This window comes from Brachyistius frenatus, unplaced genomic scaffold (assembly GCF_029030835.1).
Source record: "Brachyistius frenatus isolate BFR_SWC_R1_liver_20210118 unplaced genomic scaffold, ASM2903083v1 Contig_574, whole genome shotgun sequence".
In the NCBI taxonomy this organism is placed as follows: domain Eukaryota; kingdom Metazoa; phylum Chordata; class Actinopteri; family Embiotocidae; genus Brachyistius; species Brachyistius frenatus.
Window position 1 is genome coordinate 44700 of NW_027211173.1, and position 12481 is coordinate 57180.

General features: G+C 36.2%; 1 protein-coding gene and 1 long non-coding RNA gene across 5 annotated transcripts; both read left to right on the forward strand.

Annotated features, from left to right (window-relative positions):
• The first annotated feature begins 5167 nt into the window (after positions 1-5167).
• LOC138614788 (paired box protein Pax-7-like) lies at positions 5168-7409 on the forward strand. Its single transcript, XM_069688366.1, has 4 exons — positions 5168-5509; positions 6088-6323; positions 6946-7078; positions 7210-7409. Exons 1-4 carry the CDS (start codon positions 5425-5427, stop codon positions 7407-7409), a joined length of 654 nt encoding a protein of 217 aa, XP_069544467.1. The 5' UTR covers positions 5168-5424.
• A 4283-nt stretch (positions 7410-11692) lies between these two features.
• Positions 11693-12471, forward strand: LOC138614789 (uncharacterized). 4 transcript variants are annotated; one of them, XR_011310337.1, is made up of 3 exons: positions 11693-11822; positions 11869-12165; positions 12224-12471. It is a non-coding gene; the product is annotated as an uncharacterized lncRNA (long non-coding RNA). The 4 variants fall into 4 exon arrangements; XR_011310340.1 differs by having other exon boundaries at positions 12244-12471; XR_011310338.1 differs by having other exon boundaries at positions 11869-12145.
• The last annotated feature ends 10 nt before the right edge of the window (positions 12472-12481 follow it).

Consider the following 12481-nt stretch of genomic DNA (forward strand, 5'->3'; position numbering starts at 1 on the left):
TGAGGTGTTATTATTCTATTCTATAATCTGAGGTGTTATTATTATTTTCTTTATTCTGAGGTCTTATTATTATATTCTATAATCTGAGGTATTGTTATTATATTCTATAATCTGAGGTGTTATTGTTATATTCTATATTCTGAGGTATTATTATTATATGGTACATTCTGAGTTTTTATTATTATATTCTGTAATCTGAGGAATTATTATATTCTATAATCTATAGGTGAGGAATTATTATATTCTTTAATCTATAGGTGTTATTATATTCTATAATCTGAGGTGTTATTATTATATTGTATGTTCTGAGGTGTTATAATTATATTCTATAATCTGAGGTTTTATTATTATATTCTATAATCTGAGGTGTTGTTATTATATTGTATATTCTGTGGTGTTATTATTATATTCTATAATCTGAGGTGTTATTATGTTCTATAATATGAGGTGTTATTCTTATATTGTATATTTTGCGGTGTTATTATATTCTATAATCAGAGGTGTTATTATATTCTATAATCTGAGGTGTTGTTATTATATTCTATAATTTGTGGTGTTGTTATTATATTATATAATCTGAGGTGTTATTATATTCTATAATCTGAGGTGTTATTATGTTCTATAATCTGAGGTGTTGTTATTATATTCTATAATCTGAGGTGTTATTATAATCTTCTATAATCTCAGGTGTTGTTATTATAGTCTACATTCTGAGGTGTTATTATTATATTCTATAATCTGAGGTGTTATTATTATTTTCTTTATTCTGAGGTCTTATTATTATATTCTGTAATCTGAGGAATTATTATATTCTATAATCTTCTTATTATGATATTCTATATCTGAGGTATTATTATTATATTCTTTATTCTGAGTTTTTATTATTATATTCTGTAATCTGAGGAATTATTATATTCTATAATCTATAGGTGAGGAATTATTATATTCTTTAATCTATAGGTGTTATTATATTCTTTATTCTGAGGTGTTATTATTAAATTCTATAATCTGAGGTGTTGTTATTGTATTCTTCAATCTGAGGTGTTATTATTATATTTTATAATCTGAGGTGTTATTATTATATTCTTTATTCTGAGGTGTTATCATTAAATTCTCAAATCTAAGGTGTTGTTATTATATTCTATAATCTGAGGTGTTGTTATCATATTCTATAATCTGAGGTGTTATTATATTTTATATTCTGAGGTGTTATTATTATATTGTATATTCTGAGGTGTTATTATTCTATTCTGCAATCTGAGGTGTTATTATTATATTCTATAATCTGAGGTGGTATTATATTCTATAATCTGAGTTGTTGTTATTATATTCTATAATTTGAGGTGTTGTTATTATATTGTATAATCTGAGGTGTTATTATATTCTATAATCTGAGGTGTTATTATGTTCTATAATCTGAGGTGTTGTTATTATATTCTATAATCTGAGGTGGTATTATAATCTTCTATAATCTGAGGTGCTATTGTTATATTCTATAATCTGAGGTGTTGTTATTATATTCTATAACCTGAGGTGTTATTATTATATTCTTTATTCTGAGGTGTTATTATTAAATTATATAATCTGAGGTGTTGTTATTGTATTCTTTAATCTGAGGTGTTATTATTATATTGTCTAATCTGAGGTGTTATTGTTATATTCTAAATTCTGAGGTGTTATTATTATATTCTATAATCTGAGGTGTTGTTGTTATATTCTGTAATCTGAGGTGTTATTATTATATTGTCTAATCTGAGGTGCTATTGTTATATTCTATAATCTGAGGTGTTGTTGTTATTATATTCTAAATTCTGAGGTTTTATCATTATATTCTATAATCTGAGGTTTTGTTATTATATTCTATAATCTGAGGTGTTATTATTATAGTCTTTATTCTGAGGTGTTATTATTAAATTCTATAATCTGGGGTGTTGTTATTATATTCTATTGTATAATCTGAGTGGTTATTATTATCTTCTATAATCTGAGGTGTTGTTATTATATTCTATAATCTGAGGTGTTAGTATTATATTCTATAATCTGAGGTATTATTATATTCTATAATCTGAGGTGTTATTATTATATTCTATAATCTGTGGTGTTGTTATTATATTCTATATTCTGAGGTGTTATTATTATTTTCTTTAATCTGAGGTCTTATTATTTTCTATAATCTGAGGATTTGTTATTATATTGTATATTCTAAGGTGTTATTATAATTTAAATTTTGAGGTTTTATTATTATATCGTATATTCTGAGGTGTTATTATTATATTCTGTAATCTGAGGAATTATTATATTCTATAATCTATAGGTGAGGATTTATTATATTTTTTAATCTATATGTGTTATTATATTCTATAATCTGAGGTGTTATTATTATATTGTATGTTCTGAGGTGTTATTATTATATTCTATAATCTGAGGTGTTGTTATTATATTGTATATTTTGCGGTGTTATTATATTCTATAATCTGAGGTGTTATTATATTCTATAATCTGAGGTGTTGTTATTATATTGTATATTCTAAGGTGTTCTTATTTTGTATATTCTGAGGTGTTATTATTATATTCTGTAATCTGAGGAATTATTATATTCTATAATCTATAGGTGAGGATTTATTATATTCTTTAATCTATATGTGTTATTATATTCTATAATCTGAGGTGTAATTATTATATTGTATGTTCTGAGGTGTTATTATTATATTCTATAATCTGAGGTGTTGTTATTTTATTGTATATTTTGCGGTGTTATTATATTCTATAATCTGAGGTATTTTTATATTCTATAATCTGAGGTGTTATTATTATATTGTATGTTCTGAGGTGTTATTATTATATTCTATAAACTGAGGTGTTATTATTATATTCTATAATCTGTGGTGTTGTTATTATATTGTATAGTCTGAGGTGTTACTATTATTTTCTTTATTCTCAGGTCTTATTATTTTCTATAATCTGAGGTGTTGTTATTATATTGTATATTCTAAGGTGTTATTATATTGTATATTCTGAGGTGTTATTATTATATTCTGTAATCTGAGGAATTATTACATTCTATAATCTATAGATGAGGAATTATTATATTCTTTAATCTAAATGTGTTATTATATTCTATAATCTGAGGTGTTATTATTATATTGTATGTTCTGAGGTGTTATTATTATTTTCTATAATCTGAGGTGTAATTATTATATTCTATAATCTGAGGTGTTGTTATTAAATTCTATAATCTGAGATATTTTCATATTATATAATCTGAGGTGTTATTATATTTTATAATTTGAGGTGTTATTATATCGTATATACTGAGGTGTTGTTATTATAATCTATAATCTGAGGTGTTTTTTTATAATATTCTATATTCTGAGGTGTTATTATTATATTCTATAATCTGAGGTGTTATTATTTTCTTTATTCTGAGGTCTTATTATTATATTCTATAATTGGAGGTGTTATTATTATATTGTCTAATCTGAGGTGTTATTGTTATATTCTAAATTCTGAGTTGTTATTATTATATTCTATAATCTGAGGTGTTATTATTATATTGTATATTCTGAGGTGTTATTATTATATTCTATAATCTGAGGTGTTATTATTATATTCTGTAATCTGAGGAATTATTATATTCTATAATCTATAGGTGAGGAATTATTATATTCTTTAATCTATAGGTGTTATTATATTCTATAATCTGAGGTGTTGTTATTATTATATTCTATAATCTGAGGTGTTGTTATTATATTCTATATTCTGAGCTGTTATTATTATATTCTATCATATGAGGTGTTATTATTATATTGTATATTATGCGGTGTTATTATATTCTATAATGTGAGGTGTTATTATTATATTGTATATTCTGAGGTGTTATTATTATAATTCTATAATCTGAGGTGTTATTATTATATTCTATAATCTGAAGTATTTTCATATTATATAATCTGAGGTGTTATTATATTCTATAATCTGAGGCGTTATTATTATATTATATATTCTGAGGTGTTATTATTATCTTCTATAATCTGAGGTGTTAGTATTATATTGTATATTCTGAGGTGTTATTATTATCTTCTTTAATCTGAGATGTTGTTGTTATATTCTATATTCTGAGGTGTTATTATTATATTGTATATTCTGAGGTGTTATTATTATATTGTATATTCTGAGGTGTTATTATTATCTTTTATAATCTGAGGTGTTATTATTATATTGTATATTCTGAGGTGTTATTATTATCTTCTATAATCTGAGGTTTTGTTATTATATTCTATATTCTGAGGTGTTAGTATTATATTCTATATTCTATTATTATTTTGAAGTGTTGGTCGCAATGAACATTTTTCTTTTTTTTTCAGTGTTTCAGTAATTAATGTTAAGACATGATATCCTCATGTGGAAACACAAGAAAATATCATGTCGAGTGATTGAATAATTGGACACATTATATATATATATCATTTATAGCATAAATAAATCAATAAATACACACTAGCCTTTATACCAACACATAACATTAAGGATTTTTAAATAAATTTTACAATTCAATAAAAATAATATTATATACGAAATATCCTTCCATGAATTTGACCAGGCGTTGTGGCATCTCTTTTCTACCGTAAATTCTCGGTAATATCAGTGTGCGTCGTGCTGTGAGAGCGCGGGAAGGAATGGAGGAGACCAGCAGAGCTTTTTTTAAAATGTCGTCTTCATTTGTATTTTTCTTCCAGTCAGTAATTATTATGTTGAGTCCGTTGTCATGTCGACAGCCGTCAGAGAGGCTCCAGCTGTGGACCACAGCATCATCAAACATCTGTCTGCTCCCTCACGAGTTCTGATTGGAGCATGTCTGACAGGTGTTCCTGCTCCGGGTCCGGCCGGTGTCACGTGCTGGCGGCGGTATGGAGGCAGCGGCCTCTCAGTTTGTGTGGTGTGTAGTGTGTGTGTAGTGTGTGTGTGTAGTGTGTGTGTGTGTGTGTGTGTGTGTGTGTGGGTCCTGATCCTCGGCTCCCATTGGCTGCTCCAACTTGTTGGCTCTTCTCCCCCTCGAATAAGAGGAGGTTTTAAGAACCTATCGGTGCGCGCGCCCCGTCCCCTCCGGAGCCCGCCCGGTCCACACTTGTGCGGGATCCGTCAAAGTCCCGCAGCCTTCACAGCGGTTAAATATCTCAGACACACTGATAGTGACCAGAGGGAGGAACTCCCGCCGTCCCAACAGTTGAACCTCCGGAGCAGCTGCGGGGCTTCATGTCCCCTCTTCACCTCCCGGTTCCCCGCCACTCGGACCTGCAGACCCCCCCCCCCCCTCCTCATCCGGGCCACGTGTAGCCCGCACCTGAACCGGACATCTTTCTGACCCGAGTCCGTCCTTTTGGTTCCGTTCTCTTTTGGTCTCTTTTCGTTAGTTTTCATGGTACCATGTCATCGCTGCATGGATCGGTACCGCGGATGATGCGCCCGGCTCCCGGACAGAACTATCCACGCACCGGATTCCCTCTCGAAGGTAGGCCGTGGGACAGCCGGGGGAACGGCTGGGGGACAGCCGGGGGACAGTCGGGGACACGGCTGGGCCCTCCGACCTACACAGGACACCTTTAACGAGACACCTGGAGGAGCTTCAGCCGGGAAACAGGCAGCAGGGCCCTGCAGCAGGCCGACCGGCGGCCCGGAGATCGGCGGCTTTAACTTTCTCTGGGATTTCAAATACATTTAGAGCTTTAAAAAAAAAAAAATACAACGTGGTCATAATATTAGCTCCTTTTATAAAATATTATTTTTAAAGTAAAAGCAGGTAAATTAAACCATTAGTGATTGTTTGGACGGGATTAAAAATCTGTTAAAATCCACAACCTTTTTTGACATTTTCTGAAAATAAAATAAAACCCGGAGAATCAGAGAATCAGTGAACATCTGGACTGATAAGAAGTCTCCTCACCTTCAGGGTCCTGCAGCTGTGACCTGGAATAATAATCTGTATTATTATTATTATTATTATTATTATTATATGTGTAAGACAGCATCTCACTGAGGAGACAGTGAAACAGGAGGTGTCCATCTGACCGTCCTCTCTGTCCCCCACAGTGTCCACTCCTCTGGGACAGGGACGGGTCAACCAGCTCGGAGGGGTCTTCATCAACGGCCGCCCGCTGCCCAACCATATCCGGCACAAGATCGTGGAGATGGCCCACCACGGGATCCGGCCCTGCGTCATCTCCCGCCAGCTGCGCGTCTCCCACGGCTGCGTGTCCAAGATCCTGTGCCGCTACCAGGAGACCGGCTCCATCCGACCTGGGGCCATCGGAGGCAGCAAGCCCAGGGTGAGATATAATAATCATAATCATAACAATAATCACAACTATAATAATAATTATAGTAATAGGCCTGAATTAACTGATTGGAGGCAGCAAGCCCAGGGTGAGAAATAATGATAATAATACAAATAATCACAACAATAATAGTAATAATAATAATCATCATCATAGCAATAGGCCTACATTTAATACAAATAACCATAACAATAATAATAATAATAATAATAATAATAATAATAATAATAACTTAACTGATCGGAAGCTGCAAGCTCAGGATGAGACAGGAGGGGAGGACAATTACAACAATATAATAATTTAAAAAATAATCACAACAATAATAGGCTAATAATCATAATAATAAATTTACTGATAGAGAATTGTAATTTGTAGGCCTACAGGTCCAGTTAATTAATTCAATTTAATGCTCATATATAATTTAATGCTGTAATATATTGGCTTATAAATATAAAATGGATATTGTATGGGCTACATAGGCCTATATATGTTATTATAAATAAATACAAAATAGGGCAGAATAAATCAAATGGATATTTCATTGAATGATTCCTCTGTCTTTGTGTCTTTGTGTGTTTATGTGTCCTTGTGTCTCGTGCTGCCGGTCCACCAGCAGCAGGTAGCCACGCCGGATGTGGAGAAGCGGATAGAGGAGTATAAACGGGACAACCCCGGTATGTTCAGCTGGGAGATCCGGGACAAGCTGCTGAAGGACGGGGTGTGTGACAGAAGCTCAGTCCCTTCAGGTGAGGCCTCCTCTGGTAAGCTGCTTTTTATTCAACCTTTATTTATAATGAGCAGGTATAAACATTATTATTATTGTTATTATTGTTATTATTATTATTGTGGTCCTGATGAAGCCGCCTGTGTGCCGCAGTGAGCTCCATCAGCCGGGTCCTCAGAGCTCGTTTCGGGAAGAAGGATGAGGAGGAGGAGTTCGATAAGAAGGATGAAGATGGAGAGAAGAAAACCAAACACAGCATCGACGGCATCCTCGGAGACAAAGGTAGGCCCGCGGCCCGCGGAGAGCCCGGCCGGCCGACTGCCGGGCTCCTGTGTGAGATAAACGGTCTGTAATGAGCGTTTTGTCGCGGAGGGTTTCCCGCCGTGCAGCGCGTCCCTGCAGCTCTGCATTATTAATGCAGCGGAGCAGCGCGGCCTGTGGGCCGATAAACGGAGGAACGATGCGCCAGTCCATTTCAATTAGAGGTCTGACGGGGACACAGGGGACGGGAGGAGGGGTTCAAGGGGAGGGGGAGGGGCGGGGAGGGGACTCGGGGGAGGGGGGGGGGACACAGGGAACGTCGTTCACTCTGAAACATCCTCTGAATTAAATCTAGAAACGATTTTATTTCCAGTGTTTCTCTGACAACAAGAGAAAAATAAACTTAATGTCTGCATGATAATGAAAGAATTTATTAAAGTTATTTTATAGCAAAAATCATGCGGAATTTTAGATGCTTTTTAAAGAATTAATTTGATTTCATTTGAAATCCTTCCTCATGATGATGGGGGTGGATGTTTGTTTGTTTGTTTGTGGCTGGATGCATCCACCACGCTGGCGTCCCCGTGTCCCTCTGATCGGACATCGTCTGTGTGATCAGAGGACCTGATGTCTCTGTGTCTCAGTCCTCCTCTACATCAGGAGAAGATAAGCCGAGTGTGTCTCTGTCATCCGGCCTGCCACTTGATAATTTGAAGACTTAGCCTATTACAGCTGGTAATGAAAGCGCTGCGTGTTGAATGGGAGCGGGTGTAATAGCTGGAAGGCATGCTAAGAAATATATTTATCCCCTATCAGCCCTCACTCTCACTTCCAGGCACATCGTTCTGTTCAGCAGCTTTAAAGCAGATTAAATTGAGCCTTTTATTTCTTTTCACTTTCATCTTTCAGAGGCTCCTTCATGGTGTGAAGCCCGCAGCGTAAATTCTGCAGATTTCAGGGCCTCGCTGCCGTTGTTTAGATTGTATTTTTAAATATTCATTTCATTTGTTTGTGTTTTTTTTGGATGTGAGGAGGCTGAATGAATGAGGAGTGACGTTTGTTCTGCTGCTTCCACGTTCACGTGACACCACAGCACCAGATACAAAGCAGAAACACCACGCTGGAGATCTCGGCAGGATTCAGTTTGTGCTGGTTTTAATGAAAAGTTTTCATGCAAAGGTTTGTGGGAAATCTTTGCTGTGGATGAAGTTTACTGTCAGAATGTTTAATGTCACAGCGACTGATGATTTCAAAAGAAGTCAGCTTGTTTGTTCTCAGATTTCTGCACGTTTTTGAGTTCTTTATTCTCTCACAACTTTATTAGATTTAAAACATCATGATGTTGTTTACAGTTTCACTATATTCTGAATCATGACATCATATTCTCCTATTTTTGACAACCAACCCTACAAAGCAGTCAAATTTATATCACAAAATATTTTACAAACACTCATAAAAGACAATGAAAGAAGATGCGTTATAAGAGAATTATAAATAATGATAATAATAATAATATCACATGCATTTCTATTTCTTACAGAGCTGATATATAACAGTTTACAGCACATCTGCACACATTATTAATGTTTGGGAAATATATAAATGAGAAGCTGCAGAGTATGCATCATATTTTTTGTGCATGAATCCTTTGAATTATAAAATATAAAATATATTTGGCCTCTCAGATGAAAACACATTTAATTTCTGGAGTTTAATCCAGAAAATTCAGAACAATAATGACAGATGTCCTCCCAGTTTACAGCACATGTTGTTAATGAAAACTATGAATGAGAAGCTGCAGAGGATCATCACATTTTTATACGTATTTTATACATATGAAACCTTTGTAAACATATTCTAAAATCCTTGTGTATATATTTGGCCCTTATAGGTATGAAAACCCATTTCATTTGTCAGGTTTAATGCAGACCTGCGATGACTGCTGTCCTCTCAGCGTCCATCAGTGTACAGAGACCTCTGTTCCTCTAAGATATGCAGAACCTGCATGTTAGCGCTGGTTCTGGAGTCCAGCCCGGTTTAAAGAGGAGCCGCTGGACAGTGACAGGCGGGTGGAGGTGACAGGAAGCAGCTTTATGGCCTCAGCTATTAATAACACGTTCCCCCGGGCAACCTCGCTCGCCCGCTCCGGCTCCACTCTCTCACACACACTATGCCTGCTTTAAATTGAAGGAGACCCAAATGTTGGCTGGCGATAACACAATCATCACAGCCTCGGTCCCGGGCTGAGCATCCGTAAATTAAACTGGGATTAACCTCCCCTCTCCCCCCGCTGCCTCAACCAAACACTCCCATTCACACGATATATGGTGAAGGGAGATGGAGAGGAAAAGCAGCAGCATGACTCATCTTCATCTTCATCTTCATCTTCAGTGATTGGAGATGTATTGATCTCCTCTAATCACTACGCCATCAAGTGAAAATCACAACTATTTATTTTAACTGCAGCTTCTGAACAAACCGAATAAAACACACAGCAGATGTTTGTTTCATTTTTAAATTTAAACACGTTTAAAAACTTCATTTTAATAAATATAATGAACTGAAAATGCAAACGGAATCATTTTTAATGTAAAAAATATGAATTTAAAAGATTTCTAACAGCAACGACAACATTTTGTAATTACAGTTTAGCAGGATGTTTATCTTTCTTTTAAAAGTAAGATTCTTCTATCGACATTTTAAGATGACATTCGCTCTGGTTTTATATTTTGGAGATCCTGATGTCCTGATAAGTGTTTTCTCTTCCTGGTCTTCACACACTCATTATTATTTAATAAAACTGTGTGTGAACATCATGTGAAGAAACAGCAGGATCTGCTGTGTTTGGTCAAACATATTATGTCTGCTGCATCAGGATGTGTTGAAACAGGCTGAAATCATGTTCAGTAAAAATAACTCAAATGTTTCAGAAACACAGGATTATCAGACTGATGCAAAACTCTTCTGAAGGTTTCATGTGTGTGATATTAAATGGTTATCATGGTTTAGTGGACATCAGAGACGGTGGTCAGATTATCATCATGTCGTCCTCCCCTGGACGTTTGTCACCAGTTCTACTTATCAATAATGTTCTGATCAATAATTCATATCAGCTGTTTGATCAGTGGTACCTCCTCCTCTCTTCTCAGTTAATATCTGTCCAAACATCTGTCTAACATCAGTGGATTCAGGTGTTTGTTATAAACCAGACTCATGGTGGATCTGAGAAGGTTCTGGTTCTGCTGGTCTGTGACTGAGGATCCAGAACTTCACTGTTGGGTGGTTCTCTGAAATTGGTTCTCTGAAAGGTGTCTCTGATTGGTGTAAGGACTCCATGGTTCTCTGGTGTGGTTCTCTGTTGGTGTGTCTCTAAAAGTGTCTCTGTTGGTGTAAAAGTGTCTCTGCTGGTGTAAAAGTGTCTCTGTTGGTGTAAAGGTGTCTCTGTTGGTGTAAAAGTGTCTCTGTTGGTGTAAAGGTGTCTCTGTTGGTGTAAAAGTGTCTCTGTTGGTGTAAAGGTGTCTCTGTTGGTGTAAAGGTGTCTCTGTTGGTGTAAAGGTGTCTCTGTTGGTGTAAAGGTGTCTCTGCTGGTGTAAAGGTGTCTCTGTTGGTGGTGTCTCTGTGTAAAGGTGTCTCTTATGGTGTAAAGGTGTCTCTGCTGGTGTAAAGGTGTCTCTGCTGGTGTAAAAGTGTCTCTGTTGGTGTAAAAGTGTCTCTGCTGGTGTAAAGGTGTCTCTGTTGGTGTAAAGGTGTCTCTGTTGGTGTAAAGGTGTCTCGTATGTTGTAAAGGTGTCTCTGCTGGTGTAAAGGTGTCTCTGTTGGTGTAAAAGTGTCTCAGCTGGTGTAAAGGTGTCTCTGTTGGTGTAAAAGTGTCTATTTTGGTGTAAAGGTGTCTCTGTTGCTGTAATGCTGTCTCTGTTGGTGTAATAGTGTCTCTCGATGTAAAAATGTCTCTGCTGGTGTAAAAGTGTCTCTGTAGCTGTAAAAGTGTTTCTGTTGGTGTAAATGTGTCTCTGTTGGTGTAAAGGTGTCTGTGTTGGTGTAAAGGTGTGTCTCTGCTGGTGTAAAGGTGTCTCTGTTGGTGTAAATGTGTCTCTGTTGGTGTAAATGTGTCTCTGCTGGTGTAAAGGTGTCTCTGTTGGTGTAAAGGTGTCTCTGCTGGTGTAAAGGTGTCTCTGTCTCTGGTGTAAAAGTGTCTCTGTTGGTGGTGTGGTGTAAAGGTGTCTCTGTTGGTGTAAAAGTGTCTCCGCTGGTGTAAAGGTATCTCTGTTAGTGTAAAGATGTCTCTGCTGGTGTAAAGGTGTCTCTGTTGGTGTGTCTCTGTTGGTGTAAAAGTGTCTGTTGGTGTAAAAGTGTCTCTGTTGGTGTAAAAGTCTGTGTTGGTGTAAAGGTGTGTGTTGGTGTAAATGTGTCTCTGTTGGTGTAAAAGTGTCTCTGCTGGTGTAAAGGTGTCTCTGTTGGTGTAAAAGTGTCTCTGCTGGTGTAAAGGTGTCTCTGTTGGTGTAAAAGTGTCTCTCTGGTGTGTGTGCTAAAGGTGTCTCTATTGGTGTAAAGGTGTCTCTGCTGGTGTAAAGGTGTCTCTGTTGGTGTAAAAGTGTCTCTGTTGGTGTAAAGGTGTCTCTGTTGGTGTAAAAGTGTCTCTGGTGTAAAGGTGTCTCTGCTGGTGTAAAAGTGTCTCTGCTGTTGTAAAGGTGTCTCTTATGTTGTAAAGGTGTCTTTGCTGGTTTAAAGGTGTCTCTGTAGGTGTACAATTGTCTCTGCGGGTGTAAAAGTGTCTCTGTTGGTGTAAAAGTGTCTCTGCTGGTGTAAAGGTGTCTCTGTTGGTGTAAAGGTGTCTCTGTTGGTGTAAAGGTGGTGTGTCTCTGTTGGTGTCTCTGCTGGTGTAAAGGTGTCTCTGTTGGTGTAAAAGGTGTCTCTGCTGGTGTAAAGGTGTCTCTGCTGGTGTAAAAGTGTCTCTGCTGGTGTAAAAGTGTCTCTGTTGGTGTAAAGGTGTCTCTGCTGGTGTAAAGGTGTCTCTGCTGGTGTAAAGGTGTCTCTGCTGGTGTAAAGGTGTCTCTGTTGGTGTAAAGGTGTCTCTGTTGGTGTAAAGGTGTCTCTGTTGGTGTAAAAGTGTCTCTGTTGGTGTAAAAGTGTCTCTGTTGGTGTAAAAGTGTCTCTGCTGGTGTAA